A 25,739-nucleotide genomic window follows, 5' to 3' on the forward strand; every position below is an offset into this window, starting at 1 on the left:
TACAGTAAATATAATTGTCAAATCCAATTTTCTCACCAAATCAGATGGCCTTTTTAGGCTCTTCATCATTTAGTGTGACCTACTGTAAATTTTACATTTGTATGAGTAGTTCACGCTTCTAAACTAGTGATCCTGTAACTGACAGCTGGACTTATCAGACACTCATCAGACCTATTAATATCAAAATGCGTTGTTTGAGACTCTTGAAACATTGAAACGTTTTGATTTTTTTTTTTTGAAGGCAGTTTTTTTCTTCAGCAAAAATCCAGTTTTCTCACCAAATCACATGACTCTTTCCATCATTCGTCTGACAAGTTGATACTCTTAAACTTATGAAGTTTATATGCAAAAAAGGATGCTTCATGGAAAGACGCGTATACCAATAACACGATGCTTCATGTGAAGTTTCGCTTTCATTTTTTGCAGCATCACTGGAACCATCAAGGTGATCCAGTAACTGACAGCTGGACTTATCTGAGAGAATGAGTTTGATCAGTGAGCTGAATTTGAAATAACCTGGGGCAGCAATGTTTAATCCATATTTAGCCCGGTGGTTTTCAACTAGTGGGCCCACAGTGGTACAGTTAGGGAGCTGCGGGCTAAAAATTCTCATTTTATTCTTATTTTTTTGTTTTGCAAATTTAATACGTCCTTGCCTCATCGTTTACGACAAAGGATTCTTGACCAAATTGAGGCAATCGATCTGATTGATGTGCTGTATTTGTTTAAATTTCACATGACTGATTACATTTGAATTAAATTTGAAGTCCTAATAAGTGGGTGGGTTAATTGGCTCAGCTAAATCGGATAGAAAATTGGGTTGAGAAATGGGGTAATTGAGCCACGAGTTGCTAAAAGTTGGAAACCCAGTGAGTCAGCCCACACAGTGTGAGCTGTATATCAGCCCTAATAATGATAAGGCTAATAAAAATCACCCTGTTCTCATCTTCTCGGTCTGTTCTCCAGCATGGTGAGCTGGAGTTCTCGTCCCAGAGAGACAGAACTGTTGGCCAGTTGGCTTTGCTGCCTGCGGCTGCAGTGTGGGGTCCTTGGCCAGCGTCTCTCTGCTGCATGGATGACTGAGGGTTATGGAGGATGCCTTATCCCAGTGTTAATGGCCTGATGTGCGTCAGGCGTTCCAGACACTGTAAGGGAAGATAAACTATCTAAACAGATGCTCACGTTACTGTCAGACACTCTTAGCCCAGTGATCAAGGAGCACTACTGCTCTCCTTTGCGGTTTACACCACCAGGGGACGGGAGGGTGGATTTATTATAAACCAGAGGTATGGTTTATGCTGCCACCTAAGAGGTATGGTTTATGGTTTATGCTGCGACCTAACAAAAGCGTATACTAAAAATAAGACATATTCTTTAACTTCTTAAACATTTAAGGCGGAATGGAAAATGATAACTTGTAAGCAAAATTTGAATTTATCATTTTAGCTGCTGGTCTAAAACCACTGGCCTATAGCTTTCACACAAAAAATAAGCACATTTTAAAGGGGACATATTATATAAGTTAAAACAGGTCTATGGTCTATACGAGATATGTTCATGAAGTTCTTTGCACAAAATCACTCTCATACAAAGAGAACTTACAAGCTCTTCTTGCTTCTTGCTAGTTTCATTTTCTTTCAGAATGAGTCGTTTAAGGGCTCTGTCACTTTTATGCAAAAAAGCTGTTGTTGGTCATGCCATGTATACACTGAGCATTTACCACACGCGTGTTAGCTTGTGCTAAATGGCGAAACACAAACAAGCGAGTTTATGCTTAATTGCTGCGATAGAAGCTCAAAACTCACAGACAGTAGGTACAGTAGGTACAGATCCCTCCTTCAGACAAAGTCTGCTGGCTAATCTTGCTGTGTACTGTCTGAGGTACTAAATCAGTATGACCGAAATGGTGGATCTTCAACTAATCTAGAGGGTGGGCTCTGGTGGGGGTTGATGGGTAAGGAGTGGTGCCATGGTGATTCTTTGCATGTTTCTTTATTGTGATGTCACAATGAGGGAGCCATTCAAACAGGTCATAGAAGCATAGTGTTCCTGACACAAAACTCTTTTAGCTGATTCGCAGAAATTGGATGGTTGGATGGATGTTTTTGGTACTTGGTGTGTTTATAGGGGCAGTCGAGACCTAAAAAATAAAAGTGGAAATATAAAAGCAGGCAATAAGTGTTTTTTAAAAGTGCATATTATGTCCTATTTAAAGATGGATCTCTGGGTTATATGAATCAATATCAAATAATGCAAAGAAAAACCTTTTTTTTTAAACCTCCCTAGTCTGCTGGAGATACAGGCTGAAAGAAATCTGCAGCATGAACTGTTCTGTCCGTATTGGAGGCTTATCCTCCTTGGTATTGTTCCTTCACAGTTCACAACTCTTTATTCCATCTGTCGTTTCGATTGCGGCTGCGGTTTGTTTGGTTGTGGGTCTGGTGGGTAATAGAAGAAGTAGAGGTGGTGCACTCTGAGAGGAAGCTGAGAGGAAAAGAAAGCAGAAGCTTACCTAATAATTAGCTTTAAGCTGAAGAAAAAAAGCACATGGCCTACAGTCTGAGCCAGAATTTGAAAGGTTGAGAGGGGTCTTTATCCAAGCTTGCTGGGTGTACTCCTGTTTTCTGGATTGGTGGGGAATGTAATGAATGTAAGCGCATATAAACTTCTATAAAAAGTTCGGTGCGCATGAAGCTAGACAGTTTTTCATGCTTGTGCGTCAAATCTACACCGTGGCCTACGCATAGCTACATACCTACCCCATACCCTGTGCTGTGTGCCTCTTTAGAAATGTAACTGCTTGGTATCCTCATCCTTCAGTACCAAAACACTATTGGTGCTGGGCGGTATGATCAAAAATGCATATTACTGTATTTTGCAAGATTCGTTTTTTTTTTTTTTTTTTTTTTTATTTATTGTTTTTTGCATGACTGGGCTTTAATATAAGGTTATGACTTACTGTACTGTTCTTTCGTCAAAACATGACGAAATCAGATTTCATTAGCAGAAAAATAGCTGAAGAATATAAACCAAAGACTAGGGGTGGGAAATATTACATCGTATACAATATATCGTGACACAGAAATATCATGATATTTAAAATCCATATTGTGATAATAGGAATGTTCTGTCTTAAAAGTAGTCTAGTATTTAATGTGTAGTTTTAAGTGTATTTATTGTATAATTGTTCTAGTTTGCAGTTTATATTGTCGCTGTCCTATGAAAAACACTTATCTTCATTTTTGTTCATTTTTAGTTTACTACATAATTTGAACAAACAAACTGTCCCTTACACTGTGCCAAAATTTCTTAATGCATAGACCAATGGAAACTCTTCAAAATGACCTGAAATAAACTGTTTTTACATTGACATCCACTGAAAGTTTACAAGGTTTTTTCTGTTTTGGAGATGTGTTTGGAGATCAGTGTTTTCAGCGACGATATGCATGCACTAAATATTCTGCAATATTTTTGGCTGCATTATATTATTTTATTCTGTATTATTTATTTTGCCACATTATGATTTTACTGTTATACCATTATACTATATTCCTGAAATGAATGAATTATTTTAGTTTTCCTATATCGCCAAGTATATCGTTATCACAAAAATACCCTGAAATATCGTGATATTATTTTAGAGCCATATCGCCCACCCCTACCAAAGACCTTAAAAAAAGAAATACCCCAGCAACTTTAACACAGCTTTCCTTTTACATTTTTACAAAATGTAATATTTTAAATAGTTTTATAAACACTATAAATTAACCTCAACATGTTTTTAAAAGCTTTATTGCACAAATAAGACACAAGTTTAATATCACTTTACAGTGTGTAATTACTGTAGCCATTAGAGGCATTACAGTATTTAAAGAGCTGTTTAGTAGTTTATCACAATTCCCTTGGTTCTCCAGTTAATAAATAAATTCAGTTGTGTGCCATAATATTATCATAATATTATGTAATAATGTAATAAGCTGAGAAAAAAAAAAAGAAAGCAGAAGCTTTCCCTGAGCCACAGAAAAAGCACAGGTTGATTAAGGGCCTTCATCCAAGCCCGGTGGGTGTACTCCTTGTTCTGGATGGTGATGAGTGTAATGAATATAGGCACACATGAGCTTAGATTCCAATTTATGCTTCTGTGTCTAATCACAGCCACAGTCTGACTCAAAGCTTGATGTTCAACTCCCAGAAATGTAACTATGCTTATTGGTAACACTGATCCACCTGTGGTCGATTATATTTGAAAACCAGATTTTTTGTGAAGGCCATAATCGCCCAGCACTAGCTCCTCCACCAGTCTTACACACTGCTTTTGGATAACTTTATGCTACTACTGGTGCAAAAATTCAAGCAGTTCAGCTTGCTTTGATGGCTTGTGATCATCCATCTTCCTCTTGATTATATTTCAGAGATTTTCAATTTGGTAAAATCAAAGAAACTCATAATTTTTAAGTGGTCTCTTATTTTTAGAGTATCGCAATATCACAGTATCGGGAGATCATTGTTATCAGTAGTTTTTAGGGGTGTGACGAGACACTAATATCACAAGACGAGACGAGACGAGATTTAAAAAATAATTTTTTTAAAAACCTCAAAAATTAAAAATGGCTTAAAAACTAGAGTTTTGTTTGACAAAATCATATAACGCAAACTAAACAGACTGGTTTCACTCACACATTGATTCTATAAGAAATAGAAATAAGAATAAGAATGAAAAATAAAAATAATTTAGGTCTTATATATTCTAGGTCTTATATAGTGCAAACAATAAGTGCAAACTACAACCAGTCATATTAAGACTATGGTTTGTGCTTTTTTTTTATCCTAAATCTCTTGTAATTTAACTATGCATAACCATAACCAGTCATATTAACACTAAGCTTGAAATGCAAACAGAGACAGAACATGTTTTTAAATACAGTACAGAGCTAAGGGATTAGTACAGCTGCCTATGAAACAGTCACGTGTAGGATTTACTTACAGTATTTATATATGGTTTGTGTCTTTTTGGTCACTCTGTTATGGTTTTTGTTTCCACTGGAGCCAAAATGCAGCCAGACATACAACTTAAAAAGGGGGTATGCAGCCTATGCGACGCATAGGGGCGCTACACTAAAGGGGGTGCCAAATGAAAGCCCCAAATACATTTTCTCAGCTTGCTGGTTTTGCGGAGCGCGGTGGGCTAGTAATGACAGAACGTATCTCCTCCACCCCCAACCCTCCTAGGGCTCATACTAGGTTTGCATACACCACAAACAGTACTGCTGTGTTGCCAGATCCCGCTTAAAAAGTCCAAACTAAACTATTTTTTTTTCCCTCGCGAGACAGGTTAAAGCTTGACGAGAAATATCGTCACGTTTAATCTCACGAGAGTGCCACGAGATCTCGTCACACCCCTAGTAGTTTTTAATTGGGGTGGAGTGATAATGTAGAACCCCCACTTCTATAAAGAACCGTATTTCGTCGCTGTCCAATAAAAAATAAGTATCTTCAAAGGAGCAAATTTACGGGAGAGATATAAAACCTTCTTAACTTTCAGTAGAAGTCAATGTATTATTTCAGGTATTATTTTTGGAGAAATTCTATTGGTTTAATCATCAAGAAATCAAAAAAAGGTACAGTTGGTTTGATAAAATAATGTAGTAATCTAAAAATCGACAAAAATGGAGATAATTGTTTTTCACTGGACTGTGATGATTTGAAAATAGAGATGTAAAGAAAGTAAACAACCTTTACGTTTTCTAGCTTCTGCAAATCCACACATCTCCCTTACAGTTTAAAGCACCTTTTTGAAACGATTGTACAGAAGCTGAAAACAGTGCTTATGTCTTTAGCAGGCCTATTGTGTGTCCCTTCAGATTAGGCAGGCTCTCAACAGGTGCTGTGATTTGCATCTGAAAGCTCAGAAAAACAGTGGAACCGTGTTTTTAAAGCCCGGTCTGGGATCCAGGCCCGTTCTCGCTCGGGGTGGGCTCTTACTGATGTGCTGAGAAAATGATGGGCGCTAAGAATGATTGGTTGTGCTGAAGCTTTTGGCAGCTGTGTGTTGTTTTCTTTCTATTTTCACCATTCTTTAACAGTCTGCTTTACAAGCGAAGCTCCGTGTAGCTCTGTTTCTTTCATGAGCTGTGAGGCTGCGTTATATAAAGAGAATTCAGCAAAAGTGGGACAATCCATCATAAAAACTATATTGTCACAGCTTTTGTGTTTTTGTGATATGTCACAGGCCTTCTAAATATGTTGTGTTGAAACTGTGCTTGATCTCTTTATAGAATATAAAAATCCTTCTGAATATGTTGTGTTGAAACTGTATTTTATATTGGTTATTATAGGTTTGGGAAAGCAGTTATGTGGTGTTTAATAGTTTTGCAGGCTTTATTTGCTATAGCTTTTTGGCAGTACATCAAAAATCTTTAACATTTAGTCACATCTGACTGAATGAACAACAGAACTGAAACTGGAACTGGAAACAGTCACCAAGAAAACCATTAGTCACATGGATTGAGATCCTGCAAGATCCTCATATACTAGTGCATCTCAAACAATTTGAATAATCATTAAAAAGTTACTTTACTTCAGGAATTCAGTTCAAAATGTGAAACTCATATATTATATAGATGTATTACACACAGAGTGATCTATTTTAAGTGTTTTTCTTTTATTATTGATGATTATGGCTTACAGACAATGAAAACCCAAAAATCGCTGTCTCAGAGAATTAGAATATTATATAAGACCAATAGGTACTTTTGGCAGTACTGTGGGCAGTGTGCCAAGTCCTGCTAGAAAATGAAATCCGCATCTCCATAAAAGTTGTCAGTAGCAGAGGGAAGCATGAAGTGCTGTAAGATTTTGTGGGAAAACAAAACTGCACTGACTTTAGACTTGATAATAAAACACAGTGGACCAACACCAGCAGATGACATGTCTCTCCAAACCATCACTGATTGGTGGAAACTTCACACTACACTCTAAGAAATATAAGTACAGATTTGTACTTAAAAGAGTACAAAGCTTGTCGCTGGTGCTGTACCTTATATTGTGGTACAATAAAGTCCCTTTTAGTGAAAGTCCTTTTTTGTACCCATGGTTTTTGTGCCAGTAAAGATTATAAAGATTATAAACATTATTATCAACTAAATATGTGTCTCGCTTTCAAATAAAAAATCTGCAATTAAAATATATATTGTTTATTAGTACAGTGATGCGAATACTGAATGTACCCTTTGGCTGATCAAATGGTACAAATCTGTACTTATTGCTGTTAGAAATGATTTTGTACTTCAGAGGGAACAAATCTGACCCTGTAAAGAACAATATTGTACCTTTGAGGGTACAATTATTAAGAATGTACCTTAGAGTACAAAAAAGTACTCATATCGTACCTCTGTTTCTTAGAATGTAGACCTCGAACATCTTGGACTGTGTGTCTCTCCACTCTTCCTCCAGACTCTGCTCTCTTGATTTACAAATGAAATATAAAACTTATTTTCCTCACTTTTACTTGTTTAACTACTCTTGCAGCCTTTAGTAACACTGAGTTTAACAGAAAAATTAAACTTGTCGCTAATGTTATCCTCTGTTAAAATACAGCATTTAGGACAGAAGGGAAACTGTGGGGAAAAGCTCAGGGGAAACACGAGTGAGATGTTATAGTATAGAAAGAGAATTCTAAATTGTATTGTGTTAAAGTTGTATTTGAATTGGTTATTATAGGTTTGGGAAAGCAGTTATGTGGCGTTTAATAGTTTTGCAGGCTTTATTTGCTATAGCTTTTTTTTGGCTGTACATCAAAATCATATGATGGGTAACTAAACAATTAGTCACGTCTGACTGAAAGAACAACAGTCATGAACTGAACTGGCTTAATATTAATTTTAAAAACAGGAAGGATGGACTTTGGCACATTCCACTCTCTGGAAAGTTACTGCTGCTGCTGAGGCTGATCTTTTACTCAGTCTGACTCAGTGTGATCTCTGTATTCTGTATTTTTCCACACTCATTTATTCAGGTCCTCTCTTCTTTCATTCGGCCTCGGTTTTAGTCCCTGTGTTTTCTTCTGTTTTCTTTCTGCCCTCTGCGGCTTTTCACAGACTTTTGTGGTCAGGGTGTTATTTTGTGGAAAGTGATAGTGTTTTTGGTGATTTTGGTGACTTAAGTCAGTGTGATTCAGTACTATAGCTAAACCCCTTAGGCTTGTAATAAATGATAATACTAAATCTTATAGGTTATACTAAATAATATTAGGACACACTTGGAAAATAAGATTAATCTACACTAGGGGTGGGCAATATGGCACTAAAATAATATCACAATATTTAAGTGTATTTTATTTCTAGCGATAGAACAAAACACTGGAAAATATTTTATGTCAAGAATATTTAACTGAAATAGCAAAGTAAATAAAGTAACATAACATTAATTAAGCAATAATACACGAGAGGGAGTGCTGTCACATGTAAAATTGGCACTGCTGTGCTGCGGTCGTAGGCATGAGCCCGCAGGCTGAATACTATAGATCAGCACATATTACACATTATAGCATGAACCTCAGGTGTATTAATGCGGTTATACCACAGTTCCATGTTCTCTATTAGCTAGCTAACACGCTAACGTTAGTGGGGAACTAGCTAATGTTATCAGGTAGAGAACTTAAGTTTAACAGAAAGCTAGCTAACATACTAACATTAGCAGCTCGCTAGCTAACATACTAAGGTTAGCGGCGAGTTAGTTACGTTACCAAGGAGAGAAGGTCAGCAAAGAGCTAGCTAACATTAGCTGCAAGCTAGCTAACATGCTAAAATTAGCAGTGAGTTAGCTACCTTACCAAGGAGAGAAGGTAAGCAGAGAGCTAGCTAACATTAGCTGCAAGCTAGCTAACATGCTAAAATAAGAAGTGAGTTAGCTAAGTTACCATGGAGAGAACTAACATTAGCGGTGAGCTAGCCAATCAGCTAAGATACGAACATTAGCGGTGAGCTAGCTAACTGGAAGGTCTAAATAAATCTTGACTAAGACTATAATAAATAACAAATAATTTTAGGCTGCATTTTACAACTTCGGTTCTCAAATACTTAAAAAATATTAATTGAGGTCTTTAAAAGGTCTTAAAAAGCATTAAATTTGACTTTTAAAATGATGCAAGAACCCTGGGTAATCAGAGAACTAGCTAATGTTAGCAAGGAGCTAGCTAACATACTTATGTTAGTGGTGAGTGAGCTAATATACTAACGTTAGCGGCGAGCTTGCTAACTGGAAGGTCAAAATATGTCTTGAAAAAGACTTTAACGAATAACAAATCATTTTTAACTTCATTTTACAACTGTGGTTCTCAAATTATATTTATAGAGATCTTAAAAAGGTCATAAAAAGCATTCAATCTGACTTTTAAAATGGTGCATAAACCCTAAATTAGCTCTGATAGGCTTTTAATTAGGACAGTAATTATACAGAACCATTAAAATGTGTGTGTTTTTGTTCACAGAAACTGGGTCCCGGGGTAAACCAGTATGCCTACACCTGCGTACAGGAACATCCCATCTGGACCAATCAGCAGTTCTGGGAGGCCACCTTCTACTCTGAAGTGCAGAATCAGATCCGAGCTCTGTACCTCAATTCCCCAGCAGACAAACCGCTCATCACTGCCAGACTGAAGGTACGGAACGACAGACTCGACACCAATTTAATCATTATAACCAACGAATCAATCTGTGAGATATTTAAATACTCACTCCCCCCGTCCCCCCTGTCTCTCTCTCTGTCCTGAGATTAAAATACAGTAAAAAAAAGGATCTAGTCTGCCAGACCTAAACCACACTACACTATTATTACTCTCCCCCTCCCAAAAATACAAGGACTTACAATTAGCATAAAAAAGAATCATGATTATAATCAATTTTTAAATGATTTACACCACTAATATAAATATAATTTAATAATCTTATGCCGATAGTTCCGAAAAGAACTCTTAAAAACTGAAATGCATCCAGCAATATGCTTAGGAAGAAAGATTTATAGTTTAAGCAGTTAAAGTAATAATGTTGTTTTTGTTCCTAATAAAGCGCCACAAACAAACATGCTCATGATCCAGAAAGAAGGAGTCTCTCATTTTGACAGTGTGAAAATCAGATTATTTGTGTCTTTATGTCTATGTGTATCTTTTTGTATTTTTTGGTTACAGTTTAGAAAAACATATAAAAAAAGTGTTGTTTGGGTATCGGTATTGAATTCCAATACCAAATACCGGTATTGAATTCCAAATAAGGATACCCCGCCTCACCACCCCCTTTCACACACTTTATAATAATAAAAAATATTTGGCAGTATATATAATTTTTTAATCAATATTTTCTTTGATTTTACCAAATTGAAAACCTCTGGAATATAATCAAGAGGAAGATGGATGATCACAAGCCATCTAACCTGATCTAAACTGCTTGAATTTGTCCACCAGGACCGGCATAAAGTTATCCAAAAGCAGTGTGTAAGACTGGTGGAGGAGAACATGATGCCAGGATTCATGAAAACTGTGATTAAAAACCAGGGTTATTCCACCAAATATTGATTTCTGAACTCTTAAAACTTAATAAATATGACCTATTTTTTCCATTATTTGAGGTCTGAAATCTCTGCATCGATGGTCACAGAATTTATTAGTTTATTTGTTGCAGTCAATTCACAGTTGTCTGGGGATTGATTGGTTTGCTTGCCTTGTTGCAGCGGGCCCGGTGGAAATAATGTTTTACTGCCTATTGTGGCAGTTTTACATCACATATAACTGCATGCAGGGATGTAGAGTTTTGCAGCAGCACAGGGTTTGTTATATATGTTTTTTGTCATTGAGTTTATATAACCCAGACACATGTCCAGATGTTTCCCTCATATCAAAACAAAAAATGCTTTTGTGGTGTCCGTTACGTAGACAAATGTATCTTTTGTAAATACCACCTGTTGCAGTCATAAACACGTCAGTCTCACCACTGACAGCAGCCTGGCTTAAAGTTATTAACTGCTGCTTAATAACGAGCGGGTAACCCAGCGTGGTATTTTAATGCTTCAGAAACAAACTTTAAAGCGAGGTGTGAGAGAATATTTGTCACTGCAGTAAACCGTGTCTGCACATTAAAATTCTCAACTAGAAAGCTGTTATTGTAATGGCATAGTTACTTTGAAAAAGTGATTACTCCTTTAAAAAGTAACTTAGCTACCTTATGGATTACTTGGATTTAAATGTAACTAAGTTACTTACAAGTTACATTATTAGTTACATTCAGCAGCTACCGACAGCACTCCCCAGACACAAACACACACACACACACACACTCACTCTCACACACACACACACACACACACACACACCCTGCCGCAGCAACATAACAGTTTTGCCTGAGTGCACAGAGTGAACAATCAGCCTTGATACTGTCATCTGTAGCTGCTACAAACTAAGAATAGTGTCTGTATTTCCAGATAGAAAACATACATCTCTCTCCTCCCTCTAGTATGTGTGCGTGTGCGTGTGTGTGTGCGTGTGCCGGCGTGTGTGTGTATATGAGTGAGGTGAAGAGAGTGGGTGGCTCGCTGTGTTTGTGTGTGTGTGTGTTTGTCAGTGTGTGTTTGTGTGTGTCAGGTGGAGAGAGTGGGCAGCTCGCTGTGTTTGTGTGTGTGTGTGTGTGTGTGTGTGTATGACTGAGTGTGTGTGAGGGGCCTCACTGTGTGTGTGTTTGTGTGTGTCAGGTGGAGAGAGAGGGCAGCTTGCTGTGTTTGTGTGTGTTTTTGTGTGTATGACTGAGTGTGTATGACTGAGAGTGTATGATGTGTTTTTGTGTGTGAGTTGGAGAAAGAAGGGGGCTCGCTGTGTGTGTGTGTGTGTGTGTGTATGACTGAGTGTGTGTCAGGTGGAGAGAAAGGGCAGGTGGGTGTGGGTGTGGGGGTGCCTGTTAGCTTGTTAGCTCAAAAGCCTGTTGTTATGTTGCCGTGGTTGCTACAGACAGCAACCATTGTATCTAAGTTCCTACAATTAAGCAACGGCTGTAACCATCTTTTTTTTTTTTCGTCAATCCTTTCAACGCGTCCAGCCTTTTTACTTAGGAACATATTAACGCACAGTGACTTGGATAAGTAACTTCTCTCTGATTATTGGACTGGAAATACGTGTTTGATTACTTGTTACAAAAAAATGGTCAGATTCGAGTAACGCGTTATTACATGATGACCTAACTGCTCATATGTACCCTGTGTCCTCCTCCTCAGGAGCCGGGTCCCTTGCCCCCAGCGGCCCCCAGCGAGTCGGAGCGGACCGCCATGGACTTGGCTGCTGAGCAGCTGCGGGCGTGGCCCAGCCTGGATAAGGAGAAGCAGGCGGAGCTGGTGAAGAGCGAGGAGAGCACGGTGTTCAGCCAGGCCATCCACTACGCCAGCCTCATGGTCTACCTGCTGGTGCCCCTGGATGCCAGTAAGAACAAGCTACTTCGCACCACGCCCGCTACAGACTGGGAGAGCTGCAGCAACAGCATCGTCACCAACAGGTAACGGGAGGACTTGATCAGCTTTATCTTCACACTCTGGGAAGGCCGCCAATCCATTGTAGTTCTTGTGATTAGTAAGATAAAATTTTTTAATCGATTGACATCACTAGTCCTAATAAATAAAAATGTATGTAAATCACTCAATAAAAGTAATATGGTGACTAAAACGGTAAAGAATTATTCTAATTATTATATCAAAATAAATACATATACATAAAAATAAATATAATAAATTGTTATTTATTGTTTTTTTAATTAACATTGTTTAATTTTTCTAAATTTGTTTATTATTCACATGACTATTTATTTCTGCATTATTTTTTTTCCGTTGTTTTATTTCTGTATTTATTTATTTCTCAATGTATTTATTTCTGTATTCATTTATTTCCTAATTTTTTTGTTTTGTTTTTCCTTGTCCTTCTATAATAATGAAGGGGCTGTCCAGCAATGATGTCACGGTGTCTCAGCATTCCTATTGGTTGATCGATGTCAGATACCATATATCGATTGTACATGTTTTGCCCATTTGGCGGTTACTTTGGTAACGTGGGAGATTATATAATAAAGATCATTTAGATCGTAATACAGACTATAATCCATTACTTTGAGGAGAGCAGCTGCTTCTCTGAGCAGATCCAATACTGAACTTCACCCCGACATTTCAGCTCATCTCTCTCTGGGCTTGATTGCTAAGCCTGTACATGAAAAACACGCCCCCTTCATTATCATATAAGGACAAGGAAAAATAAATAAATAGGGAAATAAATGAATGCAGAAATAAATAAATCTGGAAATAAATTAATGCAGAAATAAATAGTAATGTAAATAAATAAAAGTAAATCGAAAAGAAACTTTAATAAAGAAACCCATTAATAACAAATTATTACGATATAATTTTTTTGTATATATTTTTTTATATTAATTATATTTATTATTTAGCGTTTTTATCACCTTATTACATTTATTGAGTGATTTACTTACGTTTGTATTTATTTATTTATTTTTAATTTTGGGAGTTTTGGTCCTCCATAGTGTAGAGGCCGAAACAAGAATGCATATGCGATTGCTGTATGGTGTTTGTCTGGCATCAGGTTCAGTTACAATCATTTCCAAGACTCTCCTTCTTCCCCCCAACAGCAATTAAATCCAAGGAAATTAGCCTGATTGTTGCCCAAACCATTGTTTTCTGAGAAACAGCGATTTTCTTTTTCCGTAAGAGAAGCAGTTTCGAGGATGGTGCTGACAGTTCTGGGGGCGTCGGCTGAGGAGACGGTGCAGTTCCTCTGGAGAGGGATCCAGTTCTGTGCCACATCCTCTCCACATCCTCCAGCTGGCGCCGGTAGCAGCCTGACTGCGGCTCAGTGGCTCAGCTGAGTGGGTGAAGTGTGCTGGCCTGTTGTGGAGAGAGCGCTCAGGCACAACCAAAACTAACAGTGTGGGGGAAACCCGGAGCGCTGCAGTAATCATCATTTTGTGAGAGTTTTGGGGAAACTTTGCCAACTCTGTATCTCTAGAGCTCCTCCTCTTTAGGGTTTTATTTTTTTTCTGCTCCAGGCTGAACAGTAGCCATTTCAGAGCTCCTTAGGGACGTCCAGGCAATAGAACTTCAATACTAGCAGCTTTACACTGTGCCAGAGCTCATTCTCAGGGCTTTTGTTTTTCTTTTCCGCTAATCTGCGTATTTTACCACCCCTTCAATATGCATTCTCAGACACTCTTATGTGTTCCTGTTTGATTAGGAAAAATCTTCAGCTTCTTTTAGTAGTTTCTGCTCTAGACTAGTTTTGATGTCTTGCTGGATGAGTCTGTAACGTGTCTTTCTATTTGTAAACACAGAGAGGGAAAAAGAGCGAGAGAGAGAGAGAGAGAGAGACTGTTACATCACTTTTTCCAGATGCCAATTTTTTGGTAAACCCAGGAGAGCCTGGCATCAAAGTTTTTTTTTTTCCATTCAATGTGTTGTTTTTGTCTTCAACAAAGGGCTAGACAATATTGGAACAAACTGGTATTGAAATATTTTGTTCCTCTTTTGTTGATGGATATACAGCTCTAAACAAAAATTAAGAGACAACTTCAGTTTCTGAATCAGTTTCTCTGATTTTGCTATTTATAGGTTTATGTTTGAGTAAAATGAACATTATTCTAGAAACTACAGACAACCTTTCTCCCAAATTCCAAACAAAAGTATGGTCATTAAGAGCATTTATTTTCAGAAAATAAGAAATGGCTGAAATAACAAAAAAGATGCAGAGAAATCAATATTTGGTGGAATAACCCTGATTTTTAATCACAGTTTTCATGCATATTGGTATCATGTTCTCCTCCACCAGTCTTACACACTGCTTTTGGATAACTTTATGCCTTCACTCCTGGTGCAAAAATTCAAGCAGTTCAGTTTGGTTTGATGGTTTGTGATCATCCATCTTCCTCTTGATTCTATTCCAGAGGTTTTCAGAGGTGGTCTCTTTTTTTCAGAGCTGTACATATCGTTATATTTAAAAAGTAGATTGTCCTTTTTCCCCCTCATCCCTCCTAGGTTGATGTCGATCAGCACAATGCATCTGTGAGCTGTTTATTGTAAACATGGGAACAGTATGCCCTAATTCTCTTAATTAATCATGGCTGTGTTTTTGGTGTAACATTCAAAAAAACAAATCAGCCTTTTAGTTGTCATTCCCTTTAAGAGCCAAGTGTGCTCCGACTTTGGCAAATTGCTATTTTAGTAGTGCATGGTGTCCATGTGTATGCACAGGGTATGCTTCTGTGTTGAAAATTAATTTCCAAGATAGCAATGAAAATTCACAGGCACCGCTGCCATTTAAACGATGCAGGCAGAAGGCATGATAATAGACTGTTGACTGTGTCTAAGATAGCAATGAGCATCACAGTGTCTTCCACACGTTGTAAGATTGGGGCCCATTCTTTTCAAAAATATTTTCTTTCAAGTACTCGCCTACAAACTGTTGCATTTTTTTTAAAATATCACTTCTCTCTGGATCAGTTTAGCAGGTTAGCAAAACTTTACCACTCAGATTTGTTTTTTGAGGTTTTTAAAGACAATACTATATTTAGATATTTAGATAAGTTTTCCAAAATTCTCAAAAATGGATTTCTCACCATATTGTTCTAGCCAGTGGTACTTTTCCAAATAGAGTTCATGCTTATGTATAAAAGGTTTATAAATAATAAACCTGAAAAGACAGGACATTATTCAAGGATATAAAATGCGTGTTTCAGTTTGTAATGGTTAAATGTAGGATCTAAAGACCTCGTTTTGTTTTGCTCTCTCCAGTATTGCAGGCAGCGTAGCAGAAAGCTTCGATACAGAGAGTGGGTTTGAAGACTCTGAGAACAGTGACGTCGCCAACTCTGTGGTGAGGTTCATCGCCCGGTTCATTGACAAGGTCTGCACTGAGAGCGGCGTCACCCAGGACCACATCAAGAATCTGCACAGCATGATTCCAGGTAAATTTAGATTTTCCTCAGCTAAGGTGGAACAGATCTGTTTGGTATAAAGAGCAGAATCCCAGTGTAGTAGTGTGATATGGGGGCTGAAGCATCTCTCTGTGTCCAGGTATTGTGTCCATACAGATGGAGACTCTGGAGGCAGTCCACAGGGAAAGTAGACGACTTCCACCGATTCAAAAGGTACAGTAGTCAAAGTCAAGTCAAAGTCAAAGTGGTTTTTATTGTCATTTCAGCTATATACAGAGTACACAGTGAAACGAAACAACGTTCCTCCAGGGACCATGGTGCACATAAACACAGTGTAGACAGAACAATAAGTGCAACAGTACAAAAGTGCAGACAGACAATACAACACCATACAGACAAAGAATAATAAATAACAAGACAGTGTGCAAATTATGCAGTGTGCAAAAAGTGTGCAAAAAAGACCAGTGAGGTAGTAATTACCTCTATTACACAGTGTGCAATAGAGTATGCATGTAACGTGTGGCAAAACTGAATTAAAAGACTTGCCTAAACCTGATTTAAACCTGACGTTTTTTAGTAAGTAGAGCGTTAAAACTGAGCTTTTAAAAAAAAAAAAAAACATTTTTGTGCTGTTTGAATGAGCAAAATCTGTTCAGAATGATATTAATTAACATTGCAACACTGAAGAAGCATAGACCTGTTATTTAAGAAAAATGTATATTAATAACAGATCTCCTAAAGATTAAAACACCAGCAATGTGAGCAATGATCCACAATCAATCAATAAGGCTACAAGAATGATGTCTGAATGACTTTCTTTTTTAATCTAATAGAATTTAACATGGTTTAAGAATAGAAAATACTTTCTAAACAAACTAACGTTTATTTATTTATTTTTTATTTTTTTTACATTGAGCTTTTTTTTGTTTGCCAAAGTGTAAAAACACACAAAAAACAGCTATACGACTATGCACTCCACAATCATTAATACAAATTAGATTATACTCTAATAAAATTACAGTGTTAAGAATAAAACACTTTCTGAACAAACATTTAATATTTTGTTTATAGACCATGTCCAGAAACTCACAAAAAAAAACATCAATAAGGTTATGCACAGCAAGTCAAGTGTGAAATGCGGGCGAGTAGAGGAGCTCATGTATGCGCAGGTCAGAGCTGCGTTATTATAACATTTTAACTTTTTTTTAAAACACAGTTTGATTTTGTTACTTTGCTATAAAATAGCATTAAAACCAGATGCCTACATTACAGATTATTTACTTTAGCCCAACCCAACCTGAGGAAAGTGGATAAAAAATCCGGCCCGATTTCGGGTCAGGCATCAGGTCGGGCTCAGGCAGGGAATCTAAACTCTAATTCTCATCTGTCTTTCGTTGCTGAACAGTAGTCATTTCAGAGCTCTTTAGTTAATACCAGGCACAGGAAGTGATCAGAACTTAAGTACTAAGAGCTTTTTTTTTTCCCTAATCTGCATATTTGACCACCCCATTCCGTTTGATTGATTAGAAAAAATCTTTAGCTTCTTTTAATAATTTCTGCTCCAGACTTGTTTTGATGTCTGTAACTTGAATGCATCTGTAACTTGTCTATTTGTAAACAGACAGAGAAAGAGAGAGAGAGAGAGAGAGAGAGAGAGAGACTGTTACATCACTCTTTCCAGATGCCAATTTTTTAGTAAACCCAGGAGAGTCTGGTATTAAAGTTTTTCCATTCTACGTGTTGTTTTTGTTGTGGTGAAGACATAACATTATTTTGTCCCAGCTTTGGAAAATGTAATTAGTATTACTTCCTAAAGCCAACATATGGGTTGTTAATGTGGTATTAATTCAAGTTTTTGTAATACTTGGAAAAACAGACCTCTAGAATGGATCTTCCCAGACCTTTGACTTATGCTGCACTCATGCTGCTGTTTTGAGATCTGTTAACAGATTTTTGGTGTTTAGTTTGGATGCCCAATAATATCAGACTTATATATGGCAAGTAACGATAAGCACAATGAAGAGGTACAATAAGGGAACAGATTGCAACATTAAAAGCTGGAATTTAGGCATATACAGTATGGACCCTATTTTAACAATATGTAGGCAAGCCATCAACTCTGCACAGAGCAGCTTGAATTAAGGCGTGCCTGTGTGCCTTTGCTATCGTAACGATGGGAAAAGTACACCTTGTATGTCTCGAAACAAGCAAAAGGTATGTAAAAAATTGTTTAACATTGGGGTTTTTTGGTGTAGCATGAAATAAACCAATCAGCATGTCACTGCATTACCTTTAAGAGCCATTTATGTCCACATTTTTTCCTATTTGTCCCAATTTATGTAGGCCCACCTATTCAGCCCACCAATTGTGCCACCCACTCAGCTGTGTATCCCCCATCACTGCTGATGCCACAACACAAGGAGGGTGAAGACTAGCACACGCCTCCTCCGATACATGTGAAGTCAGACTCGGTTCTGATACATCAGCTCACAGACGCAGCCTTGTGCTGATCCACATCACCCTAGGAGTGATGGGGGGAAAGAGCGTCTTCTACTCACCCAGAGAGAGCAAGACCAATTGTCCTCTCTCATGGCTCCGGCAGCTAAAGGCAAGCAATATTATTGGGATTCAAACCCTGCGATCTCCTCATCACAGTGGCAGAGCTTTACCCCACTGAACCACTTGGCGCCTCTGCATATAGATTTTTTTTATTGGCGCAATGCCTCTGTGCTTCTTAGATCTGCTCTGTGATGGTGCGCGATCAGGTCATTTACTGGAACAACAGTGTTATTTTATTTTGTATTCTGTTTATTTCTGATGTGAAAGTTGGGTTTGTGCACTGCTTTGTGTCCATGAGTGTGTAATGATTGGGCGTATACAGGCACTAAGCGTGCAAGGCGCGCCTGCGTTGCCCAGATAGCAATGTACGTCTGACAGTTGACTGTTGTCAGGGTTCAAATCAGTCAGTGTTGCACCTGTGTTTTCTGTTGCCAAGGTAGCAATACATCAGAAATTTACCTGAACACTTCCACCCCCATCGGCGTAGATATATTCACAATTTGCTATACATATGCTATTTAAACAAGGCAGGCGCAAGTTGTTAAAATAGGCTATTGGCGGAGTGTAAGATAGCAATGAGCATCACAACAAGCCATGCGTAGAGTGTAAGATAGGGCCTGATGAGTTTAAAAGTCATTCATTGCTATTGATAATAAAGACACTTGTGAATAAAGTAGAATGATTGGACAATAGATAAGGCTAAAACTGAGATGTTTTTCGAAGAATTCTCCACCATAAATAATACTGCTGACCGTTCCCCTGATTATGTCTCAGTGTGTCTGTGTGTTCTGACCTTAAATAGCTTCCCAGGAATGACGAGAGAAGGCAGGATTGTCTGAAAGCATGTTGTTTGTGAGTGTCACAAGGCCAGTAGGGGAACTGTATTCGGTGCGAGCGCTGGGGAACGGCCTCGCCGAGAACTTGCCTGAACTCCCTTTTCCCTGGCCTTTCAAATGTGATGTGTGAGCGGTCAAAGGTTCTTCCAGGGTTCCTGTCCTCATAGCAAACATTTCTCCACTGGCTTCACAGCCCTGTGGAGAGCTGCCCTGGCTCTGGCTGCAGAAAACCTGGGCTGTCTCCGTATACAAGAACAGGTCTCTGGTTCTGATAACCCAGAAATTCTTACATTAGACAAGAGCCTAATTCTCCAAGCTTTGCTGTTTTGCTGGTCTCATATATCTTCTAATGAAGTGGATAATGACACCAGAACAGTGTGAGCTGCCAGAAGCTTGGGTTGACCACTTCTTTAGTCTGGATACTGTCAGTATAAAAGGCTTATTAAGCAGAAAATTTTAGATGCCTTCAAAATCATGTGTCATTTCAGTGTCACAGCTGAGTTCATGTTGGGTTGGAGCGTTAAGCTTTGAGGTCAATTGTATGAGTGGGATACAGGCCTGTTAAAATGACTATAGACAATACATTGTCCCACAAATTATTGCAATAAAGGATATTACTGTAATTATATAGACCACTGATTATAACGCTGATATAATGATAATATAAGAGCACAGTAATTAAATGTATTTAGCCTTTTAAAAAACAATGAATGCTTACTCAATAATAGTTCGAGAGATATAGACTTTGGTGCATTGGTTATTGCCCAACTTGGTTAGATTAATTCAGGAGGCTCCAAACATTTGTGAGATTACTAGGGAGTATGGGAGAATGAAATATAATAAAGCATTCAGAATTACTTCCATCAGTATAATGTTTTCTCTACTAGCTCTTTATGGACTGGCTTGTTTCCAGCTGAAAGATACGAGCTGTACAGGGCTAGAATAATACCGTTAACTGAGGTAACGCAACATTAATATTCGTTTGTTGGGTAAATTTCACTTGTGGTTAAAATAGCTCTGTGGAGGTACTTTAAAGGTGAAATCTGGTGTGAAATGTACTTGGGTTGTAGTAAAACATAATGTATGCTTTAAACATTAGCATCAAGCTAGCTAATGTTACCGTGGAAAGAACTAAGGTTAGTGGAGAGCTAGCTAACATTAGCAGCAAGCTAGCTAACATTGCAAGGGAGAGAACTAACATTAGTGGCAAACTAGCTTAAATTAGTGGGGAAAGAACTAAAGTTACCAAATGGATTATGACAACATTTTTGGTTCTTAAATTATATTTATTGAGGTCTTAAAAATCATTAAATCTGACTTTTAAAGTAGTACAAAAACCCTGTATTGTTGCCCATTGCACGATAAATCAATACGATAATTATTGTTACAGGCCTAGTTGCAAATGTCCCCTATGTTTTTAGAGAAGTGAGGTTTGTTGGAACATGTTGTTTAATCTGAACGGTGCTGCAGAGTCTCTGCTGAGGCTCCGAGCATCTGGCTTACTCAGGAATGTGCTTACAGTGGAATTCTGCTTTTCTGACTGTCCTCCTATTTTCTACAGCCAAAGATCCTCCGACCCGCCCTGCTCCCCGGAGAGGAGCTTGTGACTGAGGGCCTGCGGGTGGTCCTGGATCCCGATGGCCGAGAGGAGGCCACAGGAGGCCTGCTAGGAGGACCACACATCCTGCCGGCAGAGGGGGCGCTCTTCCTCACAACTTACCGCATCATATTTAAAGGAACTCCTCATGATCCCTTAGGTAAGTCTTGTACTCTAGATCTTATTCTGACTGTGCTGTAAATCAGTGACTCTCTTAATGTGTCTCTTATCTGATTTTCCACTGTGACGAGATTTATTGGCCTGGATTTCTCATGGTCACTGTGTTACTGTGGTACAGTAGCTCTATATTTAGGTGTTGCAACTGATTACTCAATATCCGATAATACTATCAATTGCTTATCTTTATAATACACAGCTGATCACCCTGGCATGTGTGTAAATCCTAAATACTTGTCTGGGTGTGTGTGTGTGTGTGTGTGTGTGTGTGTGTGTGTGTTGGTACAGTTGGTGAGCAGCCAGTGATCAGAAGTTTCCCAGTGGCCACGCTGACTAAAGACAAGAAGATCACCATTCAGAACCAGCTTCAGCAGAACATGCAGGAGGGGCTGCAGCTTAGGTCCGCCTCCTTCCAGGTAAAGCAGTAAAAGCTTTTTCTTTTATCATATGATTAACATTAGGAATGTCATGGTACCAGATTTGTGGCAGTGTGCATCAATGCCACTGTAATTCTATGATTCCTAATAGGACTGGGTATTGGTTAAAACATTTTTGATACTGATACGATACTTTGAATTCGATACGATACCCAAGTGATACTTTTTTTTCGATACCTTTTTCTAATCTCATTTTCATACTGTCACCAAGATAGAGCTTAGATCAGGCCCAAAAAATCCAGCCCGACCTGCCCATAAACTGTAATTTTGAGCCCGAGCCTGAGCCTGAATTTAATCCCACTTTTTTTTTTGTAGGTAGAGCGCTAAAACTGAGCTTTTTAAAATAATTTTTGGGCTGTGTAAATGAGCAAAATTCGTTCAGAATGATGTTAATTAACTTTGCAACACTGAAGAAGCATAGAACTATTATTTAAGGAAACCATTTATTAAGAACCGATCTCCCTGTCTACTCTAATATAATTACCGATTTAAAAAAAAAAATACTTTCAGAACAATTTGTTTTTGTTTTTAAGCATATAGCATCAGTACAAAACACAAAAAAACGTAATACGGCTATGCACTCATATCATTAAACCAAAATAGACCAAGAACAATAACATAATTTACAATGACTTTCATCTACTCTAATATAATTAACAATGTTTAAGAATATAAAATACTTTCTGACCAAACTTTTTTTTTTAATATTTTAAGCATACAGCCTAAGCGCAGAACACAAAAACAGCAATAAGTCTATGAACCGTATTTTTGTTTTGGAATGCTAGGAACTGAAATAACACACTTTATAAAGCCGACACACGTGTGTTATTACTATTAAAAACTAACTTGAAGTAGCTCCACACCTCTGACTTTCCTTTGCATTGGGCCAAAGTTAGCTCACCTGATATCATTTTTCTCCTCACTTCAGAAGACTAAATAGTGTTGGCCTGGCCGTAAGTCAGGTGTGCTGTGCTTAACTTTTGCAGCTTTTTTTAAACACAGTTTGATTTGTTATTTTACTGTATTGTGATTACCACACCATAGCTTTATATAAAATAAAAGTAGCATTAAAAAAAAAAAAAAACAGAGCCCGACCCGGCCCAAGGAAATTAGTGGGAAATCTTGGGCTTACCCAAGACCCAGGTTGGGTTGTGTTCGGGCAGAGAATCTAAGCTCTACACCACGGGAGGCTACCATACTTTTGGATCTGATGGATAGGAAATACTCAAATATATAGAACAGATTCTCTATTCTCTAATTCCACTGACAAAATGATAATTGTTCAGCTTAACAAAGCAATTAATCTCTTTTTTTTTCTTTTAAATTCAACAACATTTTGAATATTCATAGTTTGGAAAATATATTTGTTTCTTCACCTATTATTGTGAAGCATTGATCATTGGATAACTGGCTAAATACTGTTTACTGTTATATATGTAACAAACATTCAAATGAACACAATAGATGATACCACGATTATCAAATATTATTGAGGCCATGTCCATTTATTGTACAATAAGTCGATAATGTAATTATTGTGACAGGCCTGTGTTGGATAAACTACTGGATTTACTACCATAGTTTTTCCTGTGGGGAAGTGTAACTGTGTTATCTTGGATTGGGAACAAGCGCGAGACCCATATATGTTGTGTTCTTTATGTACTATAAGGCCGTAAAGATTTTATTGCTCATTCCTATCTCTTTACTAACACATGCTGTAAAACCGAGCCCTGTATGAAAGTATGGGTCATTTGGGCCTCTTTGCCCACGTGTGGATGGCCTGCGCTGTCTGGGACGCATTATTAGACCTTCATTAAGCACAGCGGACCTCTAGGGGGCTCGGCGTGCCGTTTAGAGCAGACTCCCGAATAACCGAGACAGAGGAAAGCGAGGGGGGGTGGGAGATGTGGAGTCACAGAGACCAGAATTTGTGCGGCCAAACCCTGCTTGGGATCTTTCCCCTCCAGGAAACTGGGGAACGAGCCCATTCCAAACCCCAGTATCCAGTTCAGAGCAGTTCAGCAAGTCCTGTAGTCGGTCTCCAAAATATTCAGTGATTATTTACAGATTTGTTTTGCCATGTAGAGAGCTGTGACCCCAGCAGGAAAGTATTTCAGCCTTCAGCAGATGGATAAATCTTCCTGCTTGTTCATTAAGTGCGCAGGCTGTGCACACAAGTGGATCTGAACCAGTGCTTTTCTCTGTCTCTCAGCTGATTAAGGTGGCGTTTGATGAGGAGGTGACCTCAGAGATGGTGGAGATCTTCAGAAAGCACCTGCAGAGGATCCGATACCCTCAGTCTGTCTTCAGCGCCTTCGCCTTCGCTGCGGGACAGACAGCTCCTCAGCTCCTGCTGCCCAAACAGAAGGAGAAGAACACTGGCTTCCGGTCAGTTTCTGTTCTAGCGGAAATTAAAGTACCGTATTTTTTGCACTATAAGACACACTGAAAATCCTAATTTTACCAAAAAATCGACAGTGCACTTTTTAATTCAGTTCACCTTATAAATTAAATCTATCAGTCAGGTATTAAGAAGCAGTAAAGATACTCCACTGAAGTACAGTGTTATACAGGAGTATTATACAGGACTACTATTTCCCCATTCAGAGGTGAATCTTATCGACCCGTATCCTTCTGCTAACCCTGGCTAGCACTGCTGGTGCAGCATTAGCCGCTAACCGTGCTAGCTTTTTCGTCGTTCAGAGGTGAGTATAACGGACAGTAGCCTAGGTGTTTACCTTGTTCAAACAAGCTACATGGAACAAACCACTAGCTTATATCGTCATTACTTTAGCCAAGGCCACCAGTAAGCTGCTAATGCTAATGCTCCAGCCTTAGTGCTGGAGAAATTCGGGAATCTAAGCTTACTGTAAATAAACAGAAGTGCTTTACTCACCCAAATAAATTGTTTTCAGGAGAGAATTGTGTGTAAATTAATATCCAGTTCTTGTTTGACTTTTTTATTTTATTTTATTAAGTTTTTTTATTACAGTTTTGTTTACTTAGCATGCTGCTAATGCTGCTGCTGTTAAAGATGTACACAGATACTGCGAAACAATTTATTAATTGTAATGGGTGTGCCTTAACTACACATCCGTTTAAGGTGGAACGACTTAAATTCGTTAGCATAAAGAAGGAAGACTCGGAAAAGCCGGATTACAGTATAAACCGATAGGGTGTCAGAATGGTAGATGTTTATACTTCTCATCCAAGTACAATTAGGATGGAGAGATTTATCTGGATAGGTGTTTTATTGAACGATGAAAATCCGAAATGAAAACAAGCTGAAATTAAATAGGATTAACGAGGCTGTTTTAAAATGTAAGGAGTATAAAGTTCAGACAATTGTGTAAAATGTAAGAATTAGAAGTGAAAAGCAGTCTGAAAAATAATAATTATTCCAGTAAAGTATATATAACCAACATTTCTACTTCGTACTTCATTATTTGACACCATAAATCTAAACACTTGAGTGATTGATGTTTGGTTCTCTGTTTGACAGCACGTTATCCAAGACCATCGTAAAAGGAGCAAAAAGAGCCGGTAAAATCACCATGGGCCGACAGTCCACGCTGCAGAAGAAAACTGAGAAAGGCAATCGCATGACCTGGTACGAGGACGACGACATCTCGAGTAAGCACAGTTTACAAACACACACACACACACACTCACATGCCAAAAGTCAGTTAGTTTATTAACTAATAGTGAAGTGTTATATCAGAGGATGTTTTCGGAACACCTGTATAAGTTGGAGCCTGATTGATAGAGGGTACCAAATGGATGGGTAAATTTAATTTCATTCAAAGTTTAAAAGTGTGCAGCCATTTACCATTTCTGGATCTCAGAGAATACATCTTAAAAGACATTACCACCTACAGTGGACTGTAGAGCAGTGAATTGTGCGTGAAAACACCAAGCAGAAATCATATCCTAATTCAATGCAGGACATCCCGCTGTTACCACGTCTTCTACAGATCAGTGCAGCACTCTTTAGTTTCCATTGGACACAATATTAATTTTTATCCAGTGATATGAGACATGTTAATGTGCAGTATTAGTCAAAAGTTTAGACACACCTTTGTACATTGTAAATGAATACTGAAGTGATCCAGACTATGAAGGAACACATAAGGAATCATGTAGTAACTTAAAAGTGTTAAACAAACCAAAA

General features: G+C 38.2%; 1 protein-coding gene across 2 annotated transcripts in view; it reads left to right on the forward strand.

Annotated features, from left to right (window-relative positions):
- Positions 1-25,739, forward strand: part of sbf2 (SET binding factor 2) — a 207,335-nt gene that overhangs the window by 142,665 nt on the left and 38,931 nt on the right. For both annotated transcript variants that reach the window (XM_049465532.1, XM_049465533.1), the window contains exons 19-26: positions 9,488-9,658; positions 12,253-12,527; positions 15,820-15,992; positions 16,102-16,175; positions 20,919-21,114; positions 21,420-21,547; positions 23,781-23,956; positions 25,071-25,201. In XM_049465532.1, the coding sequence (XP_049321489.1) occupies positions 9,488-9,658; positions 12,253-12,527; positions 15,820-15,992; positions 16,102-16,175; positions 20,919-21,114; positions 21,420-21,547; positions 23,781-23,956; positions 25,071-25,201 (1,324 nt within the window). The remainder of the gene's footprint in view (positions 1-9,487; positions 9,659-12,252; positions 12,528-15,819; positions 15,993-16,101; positions 16,176-20,918; positions 21,115-21,419; positions 21,548-23,780; positions 23,957-25,070; positions 25,202-25,739) is intronic.

This window comes from Astyanax mexicanus, chromosome 16, assembly GCF_023375975.1.
Source record: "Astyanax mexicanus isolate ESR-SI-001 chromosome 16, AstMex3_surface, whole genome shotgun sequence".
NCBI lineage: Eukaryota > Metazoa > Chordata > Actinopteri > Characiformes > Acestrorhamphidae > Astyanax > Astyanax mexicanus.